The sequence below is a fragment of the Meriones unguiculatus genome, chromosome 17, assembly GCF_030254825.1.
Source record: "Meriones unguiculatus strain TT.TT164.6M chromosome 17, Bangor_MerUng_6.1, whole genome shotgun sequence".
NCBI lineage: Eukaryota > Metazoa > Chordata > Mammalia > Rodentia > Muridae > Meriones > Meriones unguiculatus.
In genome coordinates this window covers 18100588-18119512 of record NC_083364.1, presented here as the reverse complement: position 1 = coordinate 18119512, position 18925 = coordinate 18100588, and the positions used below count along the sequence as shown (strand labels likewise).

Below are 18925 nucleotides of genomic sequence, written 5' to 3'. Positions count from 1 at the left end.
CAGAAGACAAGCTATAGAATACTGGTACGACAAAATAATGAAGAAACCGACTTCAGAACCCTCACGTTTATTGGGGGAAGGGGAGAAGGGAAGTTTGCGGGGTGCCCACCCCACTGCAGTCCCCGCGCCATCGCTCCCTCTGTCCCCTTCTTTTGTGGGTGAGGGAACGGGGCTGGGTGAGCCGGGGCGGATCTGGACCTAGCGGGTGTGCAGTGCGGGAAGCAGAGAAGGGGGACAGGGGCCAAGTTCAGGGCGCACAGGGCTGGAAGGGGCAGCTAGCGTTGCGTTGTGTACATTCTGGGCCAAGACTGGTGGCTGTGGCCCGGGTAATTGTTGCAGGTGGGGGATTCCTCCCGGCTCCCTGTAGTCTGGGGTGTCCCTTTGGGGGTCCCCTAGGCCCAGGGTGCAGAGCGAGAAGGCCGAACCAGGACTGGGGGTGGAAGCTTGCTTAGCGACCCAGCTGTGTGCTGTGTGGCCCTCGGAACGCTGCGCCCTCTCTGTGCCTGTCTCCCCGGTGTCCCCCCCTCCCCCGCCCCCCTCCCCAGGAGCTAATCCGACTTCTCGCCGTCATCCTCCTGGTGGGTGTCCCCATCGTGTCCGTTCTTGTCCTCCTTGGAGAGGTGGGTCTGAGAGCCCAGCGCAGACAGTGACAGCAGGCCCGTGCCCGCGCTGACGGCAGGGAGCGATGGCGGCTGCAGCCCCACGGGCAGCGGAGTCAGGGGCAGGGCCAGCGCCTGCAGCTGGGACAGCTGGTGAGCTTGGAGCTGCTGCTGCGGGGCGAAGGGGAGAGGTCAGCCCAGGGTCCCGATACCTGCACACCCGGGTCCCCATGATCTGTCACCTGACCATCCTGGCCACCTGTCCCCCTGTCCACCCCGGACACCTGTCAATCACCTGTCAGTCCAAGTCATCTTTCCCCTGCCAGACCAGGTCACCCGCCAGTCACCTGTCTCGCATGGGCTCACACTTACTCGGATGATGGAGTTCAGCTCGGGAGCCGTGACCTGCTTGGCCCTCTCGATGGCTCCCAGGACCTGCTGCTGATGCTGGAACAGGCAAAGTAGGGTCAGAGCCATTTCTCTCGGGTAACGGGGCAGGCAAGCCGGAAAGGGATTGGTACATGGAAATCAAAGGGGGCGACAGCCTGGGCCCGGGGGGCTGGTGGTGATGGTGGGGGCTGTCCAGGGGCTTTCCTCTGAAAGCTGGTCTGCAGGAACCATCTGCTTTTACTATTCAGTCACCCTCCCACTCGGGTCTCTCTCCCCCGTGCCCCGCCTACCGAGGGGGCCCTCCTTTCTGCCTTGGATGCAAGAAAGACTGCCACAGGGGTCCGACTCCAGCTCCCGCTCTTCTCACCCCTGCTAAGTTCACAGAGGGCGGGCTTGTGCCCCCAGGCGAACCCCACTGCCCCCTGCTGGTGGCTTGCTTACCTCCTGTGACAAATAGGGCAGAACCTGGGCGCATATGCCATTCAGCCTCTTGACAATTTCAGCCTGGAACACACAGGATCCCCCCCTCAGTACCTGGGGGCACTTCGAGGGGACAGAAGGGCCCACTTCTGGGGGTCACGGGAGTGTCCTCAACGCTCAGCGTGGGACGAGCAGGGCACTGGGGTAACGGCGGGGGGGAAACTGAAGCTTACCTGTTTGTGCATCTCGATGTTCAAGCCGTAAGACATCTCGTAGTACTGTGGGTGGAGAGGGGCGTCAGGGACCGGAAGGGCCTTCTGGGTGGCCTGGCTCTCCCTGCACGGTCCAGCCACGCCATGCCAACCCACCCTGTTCACTGAGCTCCTGTTCTTCAAGACCCCAGCAACCTCCCCTGCTGGGAACTGCGGGTGGGGGTGGGGTAGGGTTCTGGTCCTGGAAGGGTTAAGGGATGCCTGGCAGGATGGCCTGCAGGGAGGGGACCATTGCTTCTCTGGCTGTGGCTGGCTTCCACACCACCTCCTCCTCCTGCCACCAAGGACGGCGGGGGACCTGGCAGGCCCAGGCTGTTTGGCACCTCAGCCACTACCTGGGCTGGCGGCCAGGCCGCCCTGGGTCCGCAGGAACTCAGTAGCCGACACCTGCGGTGTGTGGGGAGTCTGGGGTCGCCCCGCCCCGAGCCCCCAGGTCCCAGAGGGGGCTTTACCATGACGTAATGCCTTTGCATCTCTGACTTCTCGCTGGCCAGCTTGTCGCACTCCAGCTTGAGGCTGAGGACACAAGGGAGCCAGCTGAGGTCCCCCTCAGGGGCCCGTCCTCTGGAGAGTCAAGCTAGAAACTTTTTGGTTTGTTTGTTGAGACAGGGTCTCATGTAGCCTGGGCTGGCCTTGAACTCACTATGTAGCTGAGGATGACTTTGAACTCCTGATCCTCCTGCCTCCACCCACTGATGCTGGGATGACAGGCACGTGCCACCAACAGGGTTGCAGCCCTAAGCTGCAAACTGAGAAGGGGCCAAACACCATGCCTGGCTGCACCCCTGGGTTTCCTGCAATCCTGGCAGGCAGGTTGCCTCAGTTTCCCCCACTGTGAAATTACAAAAGCAGTCTCAAGGTCAGAGGTGCCTTCCCAAGGGACAGATGAGGCCTGCAGAACTTATCATCTGTCTGTTTCATCTTAACGTGTGACTTACTGGACGCCCAGAGAGGGCGAGTGAGTGCTTCAAGGTCATACAACCATCAGTAGCCCAAAAACCCAGGGAGAATTCTCCACACACAGATACCTGGCCCAGGGCTATGGGGAACAGAGCTAAGGGCACCCCAAGGGGTCCTGGCATCAAGAACTTTCTTCACGCCCAGCCTGCTGCCTCTCTGGGCAGGGCACTGCCTTGCCTCCCCCTGCTGTGTGATTTAGGCCAAGGCCAGCTGCTGTGTCTGTCTAGGCCCTAGCTGCTTCTTCCTTGTACTAGCAACTTTCCTGGCCAGGAGGGTGAGGGTGAGGGGTCAGTCCATCAGAGGGCTGGGCCTGCTCACGGTGGTGAGGTACCTGCCACCAAGCCTGGCAGTGATCCCCAAAGCTGTTCCCTGACCTCACCGTGGGGCCATCCCTCAATGTTTTTTTTTTTTTTTTTTTTTTTGTCCATTTGTTTGTTTTTGAGACAGGGTTTCTGTGTAGCCCTGGCTGTCCTGGACTCCCTGTGTAGATCAGGCTGGCCTCGAACTCTGAGATCCACCTGCCTCTTCCTTCCCCGAGTGCTGGGATCACAGAGATGTGCCATCACCACTCATCAAAATAGGAGAGACCAACAAACCAACACACCCCTCAGAACTTGGGAGGGTAAGACAGGAGGATCTCTGTGAGTTTGAGGCCAGCCTGGTCTACAGAGTAATTAAGAGCCTGTCCTGAAAAAAAGTCAAAAGTAAAAAAAAAATAAAGCCAGGCAAGCATCATAGCGCTGGACCCCGAGCCACCTAGCCGCACAGAGAGACCCTGTTTTCACAAACCAACGAGTGAGTGGCCGTGCACAAGGGTCAGCACAAGGGCCTGCAGCTCAGTCACAAGGACAGGAGTTCGAATCCCAGCACCATGAAAAGCCAGCTCCTGGGAGTGCTTGTAACCCCAGCCCCCGGTCTCGGGAGACCCTAGGAGACGGACGATGCACAGTGCCTTGGCCACCACGCACCCCGCAGATCCAGGACGAGGTCACCCAGAGCCACGGCAGGCACAGCAATAGTGTCCTAAATTCCTCTTTAAAGTGGAAAAAGTCGGGGGTGCAGCCCCGTGGGCAGACTGCTGATCCGGCACTTGGCATCCACTGTCAGCAGCTCAAGGTCAGCCTCGGCTACATAGGAAGCTGGGGAAAGCCTGGGCTACTCAAGACCCTGTCTCAAAATAAATATCACCGTTAAAAATAATATATATTTTTTTTTAAAAATAAAGGAACTCCAGGGCTGGAGAGATGGCCCAGCAGTTACCAGAGGACCTGCGTTCAATTCCCAGCACACACATGGCCGCTCACAACTGTCTGTAATCCTAATTCCAGGGGATCCGACACCATCAGAAACAGACATACGTGCAGGCAGAGCACTAATGTACATAAAATTAAACAATAATAAGTTTAAAAAAGAAAATAAAAAAACTCCACAAAAGCTATGTTCTTTTTTTCTTGGAGAAATCTAAGGGACTTTCAAAGGCTTTATCATTATCATCACCATCAGCTTGTTTTCTGAGACAGGTTTGCTCTGTACCTCAAACTAGCCCAGAACATGGACATCCTCCTGCCTGTGGGTCTGAGAGCTGGAATGCTGGGCTTGCAGTCCCCCCACTCACCGCTGGGTTATATGAAATGGGGGTCCAGCCTAGGGTCAAGTGAGGCCCTGTGGCAGGGACCCACCTCTGGGCCATCCCTCCCTTCCTCCCTGCAGTTTGCCCCTGGAAGCTGTGACCCCTCTGGGTGATGAGTTTCAAGTCAGAACGGGGAAAAGGATTTGTGGTGGGAGCAAGCAGGCTGGAATGGCTCTGTGGGCAGCCGCAAGCTCCCCTCACTCTACCTGGACAGAAACAGAAGGGGGGGGCTGTGTGACCCTGGGCCTATTCCTAGCCCTCTCTGCGACCCCGGTCTGTCCTGTGTTAACTGAGAGCCATACATGGGATGACACCTCTGCAGCCATGAACACTGTGCGCCTCAGTTTCCTCCTCTGCACCACAGGCCGCCTGCTCCTTTTTAGACACATGATCTCATGTAGCCCAGGTTGGCTTCCAACTTGCTAAGCAGCTGAGGGTGACCTTGACCTGCTGACTTGCTTGCCCCCACCTCCTGGGCCCTGAGAGGACAGGAGCACCCCCGCCTGGCCTTCTTCCACGCCCTGGAAAACTCTACGGCTTTCAGGGATCCCTGGGTCCCCCGCAGCCCGGGCTCACCTGTGGTACTGCGCCTGTAGCAGCTGGAATTCATCTTTGATTCGGTCGCAGGAGTCAGAGGTGGTGAACTTGAGCTGCTGGGGGAGGTGGGAGGAGCCCTGCGGGGTGCGGGAGGGTGAGCGCCCCGCCCACACCCCACTTCCTGGGCTGCAATTTACAGGCCCCAGCAGTACACTCGGAGGAAGCCAGGAGGGGGCTGTGAGGCCCCTACGCAATGGGGCGCTCTAATGCTCTGGTCATTAGGGGTCAGGCACCCATTGGGGGGTTGCACCTCTGATCTGCAGTTGCCCCGAGGGCTCCCCAGAGAGCCCCCTCTAAGCCAGGCAGGGCACAGGCCTCCCTTCAAAACCGGCTTGGAAGAGGCACCTTCCAAGCTTAACCATCCCACATTTCCTGTTTCCTCGGGGGAGTGCTCTTCCAGGAGGGGACCCTCCCAAAGCTGTCCAGCCCCGGGACTGCCTCGTGGGGTTACCCCCAGACCCCAGCCAAAGCCTCGGGGAAGAATCAGGCAGGGAGCTGGTAGCTGGAGGGGGGCTGGCCGGGGTTGGGGGGGGCTGTACAGGGCCGGCAGCTGGGGGCACAAGGCTATAAGTTGGGGTTTAAGATTATCGGATCTGGGGAGCACGGCCAGGAGCAGCGTGTGGGGTGCAGAGCCACTGGGAGCTGGGGTGAGAAGCAAGGCAGACCGGCCCGGGCTTGGATGGGGGGGGAGCCTGGAGCTCGGGGAGGGGGCTGGGCAGTATCCGGCTTCGGACAGAGGAGCACTGCGTGTTGTAGGGGCACCGGGTGTCCCCAACCCTGGTTCTGAGGGTGCAGCATGAGGGCTGGGAGAAGGCAGACTGCCCAGTGCGGGCCTGCCGCTGGAGAAGGGACGCTGGGCCAGGCTGGGGGGTGGCGCTGAGCCCGGATGGTGACGCCAGGCCCGACAGGGCTGGAGGGAGAGACGGGGTGCGGGGCCTGGATTGGGGGTGCGGGGCACCAGACTTGGGGACAGGCAGATCTGAGATGGAAGGAAGTGCTGGGCCCAGGTGGCGGCGGATGCAGGGCCTTGGACTTGGGGGCAGGCCAGTCTGGAAGCGATAGAGCTGGGCCTGGGGGGTGCAGAGCACAGAGGTGGGGGTGCAAGGTCTTGGGCTGGAGGACATGCGCGGCCTGGGGTGAGGGGATGAAGGGCCTGGGCTTGGGGTGCTGCGGCTCTGAGCCTGAGTCCCCGAGCTGGGAGACAGGCCGAAGGCGGCTGTAGTGGGGTGCGGGGCCCAGGGCTGAAGGACAGGCCTGGGGGGTGGGCGGGGGTGACGAGACAGGACCGTGGAGTCGGGATGGGCGGCGGATGGGAGGACTCAGAGCCGGGATCAAAGTTCAGGGATCCGAGCTGAAGGGTACAGTGCTGGGCTGGTGGGGTGCTCACGGCCTGGGTGCTGGGGTGCAAGAACCCCGGAGACAGAGCCTGGGGCTGGGGGACAGGCCTATGGGAGCTGGGGCGCATAGGGAGCCCGGGGACAGGCCCTGGGCGGGGAGACAGACGGAATCTGAGCTGGGGGGGGTGCAGGGCCCTGATGGGGGGTTGCAGTGAACTGGGCTTGGGGTTCAGGGCGAGCTCCGGGGTGCAGCGCGAGGGGTCCTCCTTACCGAGTGCCGGCTTTGCGGAAACATCATGTCAGTCGCGGGGGGCGCGGGCTGCGCCCCGGCTCGGGCGGCTCGGGGGGCGCCGGGCGGCCGCGCTTTGTCCCCGATCGGCAGCTCCGGGGCCCCGCGTCCCGCCTCCTGCGCCGCCCGCCGCCCGCCCGCGCCGCCCGCGCTATTGTGTAATGGCGACGCGGTGCCGCCCGGGCTCCCGCTCCACCTGCCGCGCCCGGCACTGCGCAGGCCCGGACGCCCCACCCGTGACCTTGGCCCCGCGCGCCCCGCCCCCGCCACGGCCGGGAGCCCGCCCCCCCCCCCAGGCCTGCCTCAGTGTCCCCACCCCCACCCCTCGGGCCACAGACTCACAGCCTGGGCGCCCAGGCTTCAGGGTGCATTTGTGAAGCTATGAAGCCCCTATGGGCTGGCATGTCCTCTCTGGAGGGCTGGCACACTCAGGGGGCACCCTGGGCAGTAGAGTGACACCTGTCCCACAGAGGTAGGATGGGGGCCCAGGCCTGTTATCAGACTGACTATGGTGTGAAGGCAGGAGCATCAAGAGTTCCGGGCCAGCCTGGGCTACCAGAGACCTTGTCTCAAAACAACAAAAAAAAGACGGTTTGTATATAAGTACAAGGCAGTAATACCTGTGGTCAGTAGGTTGAGGCAGGTGGACGTCAGCCTGGTCTACACAGTGAGGTCTGATGCAACCTGAGCTATTGGGGCCCCTATCTCAGAACATCAAAGAGTTAAAGAGGGCTACAGGAGATGGTGGCCGCCTCCGCCTTTAATCCCAGCCCTCAGGAGGCAGAGACTGGAGAGTCTCTGAGTCTGAGGCCAGCCTGGTCTACATGGCTCTGTGACAGCCAGGGCTACATAGTGAGACCTGTGTCGTAAATAAAAAGTAAGAGTTCCCAGGTCCTAGTGCCATCCCAGCACCTGGAGGGGCTGAGGCAGGAGGATTGTTGCAACTTCAGCACCAACCTGGGGCCTGGTTTACAGAGTGAAACCTGTCTAAAAAAATAAAATCTGAAATAAATATGCCCGGCATGGTAACACACACTTTTAGTTCCAGCACTCAGGAGGTGGACCTCTGTGAGCTCACGGCCAGCCTGGTCTACAGAGTGAGCCCCAGAACAGCCAGGGCTACACAAGGAGCCCTGTCTCAAAAATCATAATAATAAAATAAATACATAAAAGGAAAATAGTTCCCTGGCTAATATCTATTAGCCTAACATTTCAGATCAAGCTGAGGTGAAGCAGGAGGGTTCCTACAATTCCGGGCCGGTATGAACCCTATAGCAAGACCCTGTCTCAAACAGTCCCAGGACACATGGGGACAAATAACATCGAGAGCCATGCTCACATGACCTGTGAGGCTAGAGAGGAGAAACAAGGCTTGGCCAGGCCACTGCAATGTCACTGCAGTGAGCCCCAGTGAGGAGCTGGGTGCCTTCCCCAGCCACAGAAGGCAGATGAGGGGAAGAGGGAGCCATGGAGACTCCAGGCCTCACGAGACAGGGCCAAAGCCCTGGGTCAGGACTCAGACTCCACTACTCCAGAGGCAGGAGGCCAAGTGCTGACCTAGACCCTGCTCATGATGGGGCTTTCATAAAGTTTCCACTGTTGGCCTGTGACATTGTCTTAGTTTGTCCTATAGAAACAGGGTCTCATATGGCCAAGGCTGGCCTGGCACTCTGTAGCAGAGGATAACCCTGAACTCCTGAGCTTCCTGCAGCAGGCCAGCCTTCCCTGTCACCATCCTCCTGTCCCACTTTGGGACATACACACAGCCTTTCCGTGGCTTGCCAGCAGCCTCTGATTCCAACACAGCCAGAGTGTCACAGCAGCAGCTGGCCCTGTGTGGCCACGTCCCTGCCCTGACTTCCCAGCCCCCCGGCATGGCACAGTCTCTTTTGAACTAACTACTCAGTGCTAGCATTGGCAGCCCAAGATGACGGCACACCGGCAAGGTCAGCCAGCCACTGTGTGGACGGAGGAGCCAGATACAGGCCTGGACGCTGGAGGTCAGGACAGGCTGCTGCCGACCCAGGAATCACAGAGCTGCCTTTCAGCATGGCAGCTGTTTCGAGACAGACATTTGTCAGCTGGATGGTGGTGGTGCAGGCCTTTAATCCCAGCGATCTGGAGGCAGAGGCAGGCAGATCTCTGCGAGTTCACGGGCAGTCTGATCTACAGAGACTGCTTCAGGACAGTCAGAGCTACGTAAGACCCCAAAAAGCCCAGAGATGGATGGATGGATGGATAACAAACAAGCAATTTTCTATGGTATGTAAGCTGGGAAGAACAGAATTATGGTCAAGCTGTGTTTAATGAGCTGATATATATGTCTGAGGTCTCCCTAAGTTGTCTAGGACATCTTTGAACTTGGGGTTCTTATGCCTCAGCGCCCCAAAAGCTGAGATGACAAGACTTGGGCCATGCAGCCTGTTTTTTAAAGATTTCATGCATCCCTATATGCAAGTCTGTGCACCATGTGTGTGCAGTTCCCACAGAGGCCAGAAGGTGGCGTCGGGTCCCCTGGAGCTGGAGTCACATGTGGTTGCTAGCTGCCATGTGGGTTCTGGGAATCGAACCTGGGTCCTCTGCAGAGCAGCCCGTGCTCTAGTTGCTGAACCCTGGTCCCTCCAGCTCCCTGTCTGCACCAGGCTCTGGCTTAAACACTTGAGTGGGAAGGAACTGCCAGTGTCCCTAAGAGAATGGAGAACAGAGAGGGGCGTGGACAGGGCCAAAGTCACACAGCAGTTGACAGAGGGAGTGTAGCCTTGTTTGCATTGTGTCGGGCCCTTTTGGAAGGTGGCATGAAGGCAGGCGACTCTGCGACACTGGCTGGAGCGGGCTACGAGCCAAGGCTGGGCAACCCGAGGCGCTACAGTGCGGGTTCTCAGCCTCTGGCTTTCCCCTGGGGGCATCCCGGGTCCTGCTAATGCTGACCGCTATGCCTGGCTCCCACCCACTCCATGCTAAGAGTGACACACATGCCCAGACATCAATCCAGTGGCGTCACTGTCGCCCCCAGTTAAGGACGGTGTTCCATGGGTAGAGTACACCCAGCATGCACCACGGTATCCGGGCAGTGGAGTCCAGAGGATCAGGAGTGCAGGGCCAGCCTCAGGGACGCATCTGTCTGAGGCCAGCCTGGGCCTCAGGAGAACCTCCCAAAAGAAGCTCACCTAAAAATCTCAGAATGGGGCTGTCAAACCGTCACCTAGACAGTTTGGGGCTTGGACTGTGGAAGTCCCGGCTCCTCTGACGCCACATCCCACCCCTCAGGCTTAGTCTGCAGCTTTGCGTCCTGGGGCCACTCAGGATGGTGCCCTGTCTCGGGCGTCCAACCTCGGGACACTCACAGCCTTCCTGCCTGGACATAAATGAGCAACAGGCCACAGCACTGAGCGCCTGGGCTCCCTGCAGTCAGTGCAAGGCCAGGGTGGCTGCTGGGGAGCAAGGCCTCCCTCTGTGAGGTGGGGAGTGGGGGTGGGGTGGGGGATGGGCTGGGAGTTGGGGTGAAAGTGGAGCTCCTCCGTCCAGATCTGGAGCTTCAGGTCGGCCACCCTGGCTAACACCTGGCTGTGGATCCTGGGGTGAGTTTCCGGTCATCGCGGCAGAGGCTGTCACCCAAGGGATCACTTCCAAAGTGGACTAGCTCCCACATGCTCCCCCTGTGAGCGTTTACTGGGCACTGACTGTCAGGTGCTTGGTTCTAAGTGGGGGCATGCAACCTTAAAGCTGAGCAGGCTCCAGAGGGCCTGCAGCCCCAGCCCAGAGGTGTCCTGGCCCTCCCGCCCCCGCCCCCACGGGCCCCCTCACTGGTGCTCTGGCCCCCCGGGCCTGTGTGCCCCCGACAGCCCTGCCCCAGCGCCTCTGCACAAGCTGTGGGCGGTTCCCTGTGTTAGCTAGGCAGTGAAGACTGGATGAGGGGCTAGTCTGTATTTCTAGGACTTTATATTTCCTTTTCTTCCCTTTAAGCCAGGGATGGTGGGCACACACCTGTCATCCCTCTTGGATGAGGCAGGAGGATCACCTCCAGGCCGGGCAGTGTAGGCTTGCCAGGCCATGGGTTCCCCAGTGCTGCAAATGACAAAACCAACTGGCCACACACACAGGCCAGGGCTGCACCCTCCTCGGCCACCTTGGGGTTCCTGTTTCTCCACCACTCAGCCTCGACCCATGGCGGCCGTGAGCTCCGCCCTCCCCACCCGTTGGTGCTGTGTGCATTTAGGTATTTAATTTCTTCCTCATCCCTTTATTCCATCCATCTCCAAAGCCTGGGGCAAGGACCAACACTTAAAAGGTTTGGGTGTATTTTTTTTTTTTTCTTTCTGAGACAGGGTTTCATGTAGTCCAGGCTGGCCCCCAACTCCTTCTGTAGCTGAGGCTGAGCCGGAATACCTGATGGATGACAGCTGTCTGCCACCACACCTGGTTTTCGCAACACCGAGCCTGGCGCCCAGTGCCCCACTGGCTATGTGGAGACAGCGGAAGCTGATGGAGCCTGCGGCCTAGCTGGGGGGACTGGAAATTGCCCAAGGCCCACCCCGAGGCCCCTCAGGGACAGAGGCTTGTGCCTGTGAGACTTCCCTCTGCCTAGGCCACCTGACCCACCCCTGGGGGAGGGCACCCCAGATCAGGGAGTCACCTGGGTGTTTAAGGGCTTTCAAGGTCTCGCCCAGCCTCCCAGGGGGTCCATCAGAGTAATTCTGAGGCTGAATGCGTCTCCCCGGAAACACCTGGGGTTATTTGGAGAGCAGAAAGGCCTGGGCTACTCCCAGATGGCCTTTCCTGATTCCGGAGGTGCTCAGTAGGCAAGGCCTTGAGTGAGGTGATGTCCATCGTCTGTTTGTGGGGTGGCCCACCAGAGGCTGAGGCAGGAGGGTCAGGAGTTCAAGGCCACCTTCTGTTACTTACTTGAGCTTGGAGCCAGTCTTTCTCCAGAAGACCCTGTCTCAAAAAAAAGAAAAAAGGGGGGGGGCGGCTGGAGAGATGTCTCAGAGGTTAAGAACACTCGATGTTCTTCCAAAGGTCCTGAGTTCAATTCCCAGCCGACCACATGGTGGCTCACAACCATCTATAGTGAGATCTGGTGTGCAGGCAGAATGTTGTATAAGTATAAATAAATCTTTAAAAAAAATGTGGCTGGGAGGTCCACTGAGTGGGTAGGGGACTTCTCATGGGCCCACCAGGACCTGGGTTCAAAATGTCTGGTGGCGCAGGTGCCGCTCCTGTGTGCAGGACGGGAACACAGAAGGAGCCCTGGGGAGCCCTGGCTGGCCAGCCTCACTGCTGCACTCCAGACCCAGAATAAAATGGAGGGGCTAAAGGGACGGCTCAGTGGTTTCAGCACCGGCTGAGGACCCCGGTTCGGTTCCCAGCACACACTGCGGGCGCACATCCGCCTGCGACTCCAGCTCCAGGGACCCCAACGCGCCCCCTTCTGGCCGCTGTGGGAACTGCATGCACGTTCACAGACAAGCGGATAAACTCATAAAAAAATAAAGAAATCTAAAACAAAGAAACAAACAAGAAGAAACAAAACAGCTTAGTAAGGAAAGAGGCCAGAGTGCATTTCTCTTTTGAGACAGGGTCTCTGTAGATCAGGCTGGCCTCGAACTCAGTTATCTGCCTGCCTCAGCCTCCCTAGTGCCACCACACTCTGGCTTCAAACCACCGCGGCCATTTAGTACAGGGAAGGGGCAGTCGCAGCCAGGGGACAGAGAGTGGGCAGCGGCAGTCATCCTGAGTGAATCCAGTTTGTGCTTCCTTTGCGACAGTAGGCTGAGCATCATGAGTTCTGTAATTTGAAGCTGGGAATTCTCCCAGTAAGAAGCTGGGAGAGGCTCGGTGAGGTCCACACAGCAGTCTAAGGACACACAGCTTCCTGGGAAAAGTGAGATTCGAACTGGAGCCTGGCTTGAAAGAACCAACCCCACGGTGAACTGGTGTCCCCACGTACTGGCACTGTCATCCTCTGCTACTGCTTGGAATGTCTGATGGCCATACTGTGTGGCGAGGGAGAGATTCGAACTCTGGTCCTCATGACTGCCCAGCACACATCTCCCCAGCTCATGGCTCTGGGGGTCTTGAGAACTGAAGCAAGCCATGTTATTGGTGCCCTGGGGTGTGCTGGGAGCTGAACCTGGGTCCTTTGTGAAGGGACTGTTCACCTGCTTCCCATAATTCTTCTCGTGTGCCTTCCCACGCCGTGTCACTTCTCTTTTGGGGTACTCTTGAAAGCACAAAGCTCTGTCGTCTCTGCTCCTTTGTGGCTTTTTCTCTGAAATGGGTGTTGGGCCTGAGGTAGAGACGCAGGAACTTAGCCGGGCACGGTAGCATACACCTGCCATCCCAGCATTCCGGAAGCAGAGGCAGGCGGATCTCTGTAGTTCGAGGCCAGCCTGGTCTACAGAGCGAGTCCAGGACAGCCAGGGCCACACAGAGAAACCCCGTCTCGAAAAAACAAAACAAAACAAAAACATGTATCTGGAACTTGAGCTTTTAAGTTAAAAAGAATCCGGAAGCAGCCAGCTCTCCAAGTACATTAATTCCTAAGCCTGGGCCAGGCCCGGAGCCACGGATGGGTCATTCCTGCAGACCCTCCCGCTGGCCCTCCAGGACCCACGCAGCGACTCCGCCCCCGGAGACGCGGGAGACGAAGTTCCAGGACCACACCCAATTCTTCACCATCCAAAGTGAGAAAATGCCGGATCCTCGCAGAAGGCTGCAGTTCCAGCATGTTCCACTCGGGGGCGGCGGCTCCCCAGAATTGGCTTTCCCCACCACCCGCCCCCTCGTGGAAGGCCTGGCGGGTGGTGACGTCATTTCCAGGTTTGGCGAGCTCGGGCTCCCTCAGGGTGCCTCAAGACTGACGCAGCGTGGCCAGGGGGGCCCGTAAGGGTGATGCAGACCCGGGGCTACGTCATCCCTCGTGGGGCATCTTGGGGTCCACAGCGTGTTCCACCCATTGCACGCCAGGAGCTCTTCCCAGCGTGACAGCTATGTTCCGGGGTCTTCACTGAGGGCTGAGCCAATTCTCCCTACCCTCCACCACCCCACACACACTCCCAGCCCCTTACTGGGGCGTTCTAGGCGGGGCTCCACCCTGAGCACGCCCCCAGCCTCTCATTGGGGGATTCTAGGCGGGGCTCCGCCCTGGCCACGCCCCCAGCCCCTCACTAAGGGTTGGTAGGCCTTGAATTTGCAAGGCTACAAGGCCTGCTGTGTGAGAGGCAGCTCGTGTTTTCACTGGAAGCTTGGTGATTCTTGGCTGGGGTGGAAGGAAGGACTGGGCCTGGGTGAATCCACGGGGAGGTCGATTGAACATCTCACAGGATAACACTGAAGAGCGCTCCCTGGAGGAGGGAGCGTTTGCGCTGAGGCTCTGGAGCAAGCGTAGGAGTTCACTACTGCTGTTAGGACAGCCGGTCTAAGCAGGTGAAGGAGGCAGCTACTCACTGCCTGGCCTGACCCCGGGGACAGGACAGCACGGGTCCTGGTCCTGCAGGAAGCCAGACTGGGTCTGGTCTCAAAAGAGGCTGGGAGGAAAAAAAAAAGAAAGAAAGAAAGAAGGAAGGAAGGAAGGAAGGAAGGAAGGAAGGAAGGAAGGAAGGAAGGAAGGAAGAAAAACAGTTCTTGGGGAGTGCGTGTCTAAGTGGTGGCGCTGTGGCAGGAGGATTGCAGTGAGTGTGAGAAAGTGAGGGACAAGTAATATCTATACCAGCACTCAGGAGGCAGAGGCAGGTGGATCTCTGAGTTCGAGGCCAACCTGGCCTACACAGCAAGTTCCAGGACAGCCAAGGGCTACATGGAGAAACCCTGTCTCAAACAAAAGGAAACAAAACCCACCTCCACTCCCCACCCCAAATTTCTCCCACAGCTATCTGCAGGCAGGAAACACAAAGCAGCCTGGAAGGCAGGAAATGGAGGTGCCCCCAAGAGGCTGGGCCAAGGGTTCGGGGTAGTGTTATAAGAGCATGGAGTTGGAAGAACAAAAAGGGAGAGCTGGGATTTGAACCCCGGAACTGGCCGATCCGCAGGCTCTCCCCATCAGGCTCCTCCTCTGTGGCTCTCCTTTTCACACAGCCACCAGAGGGCGCCATAGAAGAGCCAGAGCACACACATACCCTCCCCCACCATCCTTCAGGGTCAAAGCCCAGTCCGTGCCACATTTCTCCCTGCCACCCTCTCCCCTCCTTCCTTCCTCCCTGCCACTTCCTCCCATGCAGCCACAGGAGCCTCCTGGCTGCCCAGCACAGGTCATCCTGCCCCAGGGCCTTTGCACAGGCTGTGACCCCTTGCCTGGGACAGTCTTGGAGATTTACCAGTAAGGCCCTCACTCACTTCCTCACTCACCCTCCGGCCTCAGCCTCCCACGTACCGGGACCACCTCACTCAGGCTGGTATATTTTTTTGAAGTATAATTCAAATGTTATGAATTTCACATTGCAGAGTGTGTGACTGGGTTCAACTCTGATCCAGAATATGCCATCTTCACTCAGTTCTGTCCCACCCCCACACATGCACCCTGTCCTCCAGGGTCCCTCCCGCTCTGAGCTGTCAGAGCCTCACTCCTGCTCATGGCTGAGTTATATTCCAGTGTGTGAGGCACAGCACCGCCTGCCCATCAACCTTCACAAACACTGGGCTATTCCCATTTGGGGTTTTCTGAATGAGGCTGTAAGGATCACAGAGGAGTTTGGTTTCCATCACTATTCATTACCAGAGTTTCTGAGACAGGATCTCCTGCAGCTCCTGCTAACCCCCAACTCACCATGTGGCTGAGGATGACCTTGAACTACTGACCCGCCTCCCAGTGACCAGTGTGCCTCACACCTGGTGTATGTACCCTGGGATGGAACCCGGGACCTTGTGTGTGCTGAGGCCCGGGGCTGCAGCCCTTTCCCCTGCCTGTGGGGCTGGGACCAGCTTGCTGTGAGCCTCCTGCTGACTTCCCTGGTCGCTGTAATCGTCCTTCCTGCCCCCCTCCGGGGGTGGGGGTTGTGTTCACTTCCACTAATATGGAGAGGGGCAGCCTGGGAAGGCAACTCTCAGTTATTGACTTCAAAGGAGACCTGAAAGCCGACATGTGGGTCATGACTGCCATCACAACACTCAGAGACAGAGGCAGGGCGGTAGCTGTGAGTTCCAGACCAGCCTGGACTATATAGTGAGATCTTAAGAGTTTCTGTTTTGTTTTGTTTGTTTATGAGAGTAAAGGAGAGAACTAAAGATGTTTTAATTTGAGTAGGACAGGGTGAGCCTGTCCCTCAGGGGTGCTAGGGGACGGCTCTGCAAGTCACAGGCTGGAGGCAGAGGTGGCAGACAGCTCCCCATGGCTGGGCGTGGTGGGTTTGGGGAGCCATCTCCTGGCTGTGCAAAGGCCCTGGGTCCTCCCACCCAGAGTGTCTCAATGAGCTCCCCAAGGCCTGTGTGGCCTCTGTACCTTTGTCCGGGCTCTGAGACAGGGAGTGGCCTTGTCCCCAGCCCAAGATGGTCCCATAAATCCTCTATCCCCAAGGTCCACAGGCCAAGGCTGAGAAAGAAGGGAGCGGCCAGCCAGGCCTCAGGATGTGGCAGCTGGACTTTGGCTCTGGGGCCTCAAGGGGGAGTCTACTTAGGTCGCTGCCTCTACTCTGGCCTCAGTTTCCCTTTGTCTGGTGTTGGTGGTAACCCCCGCTGCTCTTTGAGACCCAGGCTCAGTAAGCCACTGGGTGACTTCCAGATTCCGCTCTGCAGGGTACCCTCAGAGTCGCCATGCCCCTGCCACACACGGCCTCCTCCTTGCTGGGATCACGGGCCTACATCACAGGCCCAGATGTTTGGATTGCTGTATTTTTTGTTTTATTTCACACAGGGTCTCACAATGTAAACCAAGCTGTCCTAGAACTCACTAGCTCCAACTCAGAGGCCCGCCTGCCTCTGCTTCCCAAGTGCTGGGGATGTAGTGACACATTCAGGCCTTTAATGCCATGGTCTATGGGCCATGTTGCCGATGGGGACCACTATGCTCCATGCTCCCCTGACTGTAAGGGGCAGGAAGCACTTTCGCTAAGGTATTGATGGCTGCAGACTCAGTTGAGAGCGGGACATGGAGGGCTTAGGAGACAACCCTACACTTACCCACCAAAAGCAACTGCCTAGACAGCCAGCCATCGAATCTCTGAGCTCGAGGCCAGCCTGGTCTGTGGAGTGAGTCCAGGACAGCCAAGGCTACACAGAGAAACCCTGTCTCAGAAAAACAAACAAATAAAATCATGGTAAGGATGCTCAAGTGTAGCTCTCTCCACAGCTGATGGTTCCTGGCAGGGTTGGCGTGCCACCAGGGCTTTGACCATGCTCCAGTGAGCATGGGTAGCACAAATTGGACACAACTGTTTTATTTCTCAGTTTCTTTTCTCCTTTTTCGGGGGAAGGGTGGTCACAAGGGTGGAGGGAGGACATCGGAGGACTGGGAGCTGAGCGTGGTACATGAGGTAAAATTCCCAGATAATCAAAAAAATATTATGTAGGGGGAAAAGGATGTGTGCCACTGTACCTGGTGCTTTCTGGGTTCTTTAATGGCCTTGGGTGTCCCTGCCCAGGGCCTCAGGCGTCACCATCACTGAGAGCAAGAGTTAGCCTGGATCTGGCCCCTAAAAGGTCCCACCATGCTGAGCACAGGGATGGAGGCGCCTTCACCAGGCCCACACTCAGGCTGAGGCAGGAAAAAGCTGCGGTCCAGACTGCCCAGGACAGTCTGGGTTCCAGAGCCTCTGTTGGGCAGGCTATGCTTGCCTATGTGCGCCCAGGTGGAGGCCAGGGTGTGCTGGCCATCTGGTATTCTCCACCTCAGTGCGGGTCACCCACGCACACAGCCATATGTGGGTGCTGGATTTGAACTCTGGTCCTCATGCTTGTATACTAAGCCCTCTTACTAGCTGAGCCCTCCCCTCATCCCCTGGGGAGGGTTAATTTCTTGATGACTGGGTCATGAACCCCAAACAGAGCAGATCACAGTGGCTGGAGAAACAGGCCCAGCAGTCATAGCACCAGCTGCTCCTGCAGAGGACCCAGGTTCGATTCTCAGCACCCACCAGGCACCTCACACCCACCTGTGACTCAGATGTATGGGGACCCAACACCCCCTTCTGGCCTCCACCTGTACTGCACATGTGTGCACAGATGCAAGCAAAACACCCTCTCACACACAAAATAAACAAACTGACATTTTTTCTTTTAGATAAAATCAATCTCTAAAAACGGGAAGAAAGCAGAGCACAGATCCACACAGGGCCATGGTCACTCATGGGAATATGACTCAGGCCATTCCCTGGCTGGAAACCACTGCACTGTCCAGGATAGGAGTGGCCCGACAACTCACTCCAGCCACAGGACGGAATATAATGCAGCAAGAAAAAGGAAACTGTGGGGGCTGGAGAGACAGCTCAGCCCGGCTCTGCCCCGGCTGCTCTCGAAGAGAACCCGTGTTCAATTCCCAGCACCCACAAGGCTGCTCACAGCCACCAGGGGATCCGACACCCTCACACACAAGCACGCAGGCCAAACCTCAGTGCACATCAAATAGGACTAAGTGTGAGAAGGTATGCTGGCACGTGCCTGTCACCCAGCATCTGGGAAGGCCCGAGGGGCCAAACCTGTGAACTGCAAGAGGAACTTTGACCTCCCCGGCCACCGGAGAGCCCCTTGCGGGGGCCATGAACACCTGGGGTGGGGACAGAGGCCTGATGGGAGAGTTTCGGGGAGTAATCTCCCCACGGCCCCAATCAGCTAGTAAAAGGAGACTTTGACCCTCCTCCTGCCTCTTATCTCAAGGCTGGGCGATCAGCGGTCCGCCAGGCAGGACAGCCCCGGGAGCAGGTGCCAGCACCCTCCCCCTCCTCTGTCCAAGACCTGCGCCCAAGACAGTGCCTAGCCTTCAAGTTCTTTGTCTCTTCTTAACTCGCCGATTGGCACTGAGTGTGTATTCATGCCTCCACCTGGAAGGTGGAGAACACGAGGAAGGGTTCAGATTGGCCCACCAACACGGGGCCCGGGTTCCACCGCAGCGCTGGAAAACACCAAACATGCACGCGTGCGCATACGCACAGCCACGGTTGGTGTTCGGTATACAGCAGGCAGACTGTTAATGCTTGCTCCTCACCCGGCAGGTAGGGTGTCTGGGTGACAGCAGGTGCTCTATCATGTCTGATACACAGTGGAGAAATAGGCGGTGCAGCATCAGTGCCTAGTACACAGTAGGGACTGCATACAGTGTCTGGTATACAGCAGGCACAGCACTCATTCTTGGCACACGTTGTGTCCGCTGGAAAACACTCAGCTCATGTACCCTGTCTTGAATGTGGCAGTTATATAATCACGTGTTCCCTTAGGCTGGTATACAGTAGACGAGACATTAATGCCTGAGCTACCGGAGGCTGCCGCATCAGCGCATACGCTACAGT

General features: G+C 58.0%; 1 protein-coding gene and 1 long non-coding RNA gene across 3 annotated transcripts; one reads left to right on the top strand and one right to left on the bottom strand.

Moving 5' to 3' along the window:
• Nucleotides 1-51: 51 nt before the first annotated feature.
• On the bottom strand, nt 52-6702 carry Tle5 (TLE family member 5, transcriptional modulator). 2 transcript variants are annotated; one of them, XM_021636839.2, is made up of 7 exons: nt 6477-6702; nt 4848-4945; nt 2134-2197; nt 1643-1687; nt 1431-1493; nt 972-1046; nt 52-770 (listed from the first exon to the last, which is right to left on the bottom strand). In XM_021636839.2, exons 1-7 carry the CDS (start codon nt 6501-6503, stop codon nt 549-551), a joined length of 594 nt encoding a protein of 197 aa, XP_021492514.1. In that variant the 5' UTR covers nt 6504-6702; the 3' UTR covers nt 52-548. The 2 variants fall into 2 exon arrangements, with proteins under 2 accessions (XP_021492514.1, XP_021492516.1); XM_021636841.2 differs by having other exon boundaries at nt 52-767.
• A 172-nt stretch (nt 6703-6874) lies between these two features.
• Nucleotides 6875-10948, top strand: LOC132648776 (uncharacterized). The gene is made up of 3 exons (XR_009587183.1): nt 6875-8756; nt 10458-10710; nt 10820-10948. It is a non-coding gene; the product is annotated as an uncharacterized LOC132648776 (long non-coding RNA).
• The last annotated feature ends 7977 nt before the right edge of the window (nt 10949-18925 follow it).

Bases quoted from the DNA above. Each gene is read 5' to 3' on its own strand.
- Tle5 (XM_021636839.2), bottom strand. From the start codon at position 6,503: ATGATGTTTCCGCAAAGCCGGCACTCG. The intron at 2,198-4,847 runs GTGAGCCCGGGC...TTGTGTCCTCAG, and splicing joins CTACAGGCGCAGTACCACAG to CCTCAAGCTGGAGTGCGACA. The intron at 1,688-2,133 runs GTAAAGCCCCCT...CTCCACCCACAG, and splicing joins TGCAAAGGCATTACGTCATG to TACTACGAGATGTCTTACGG.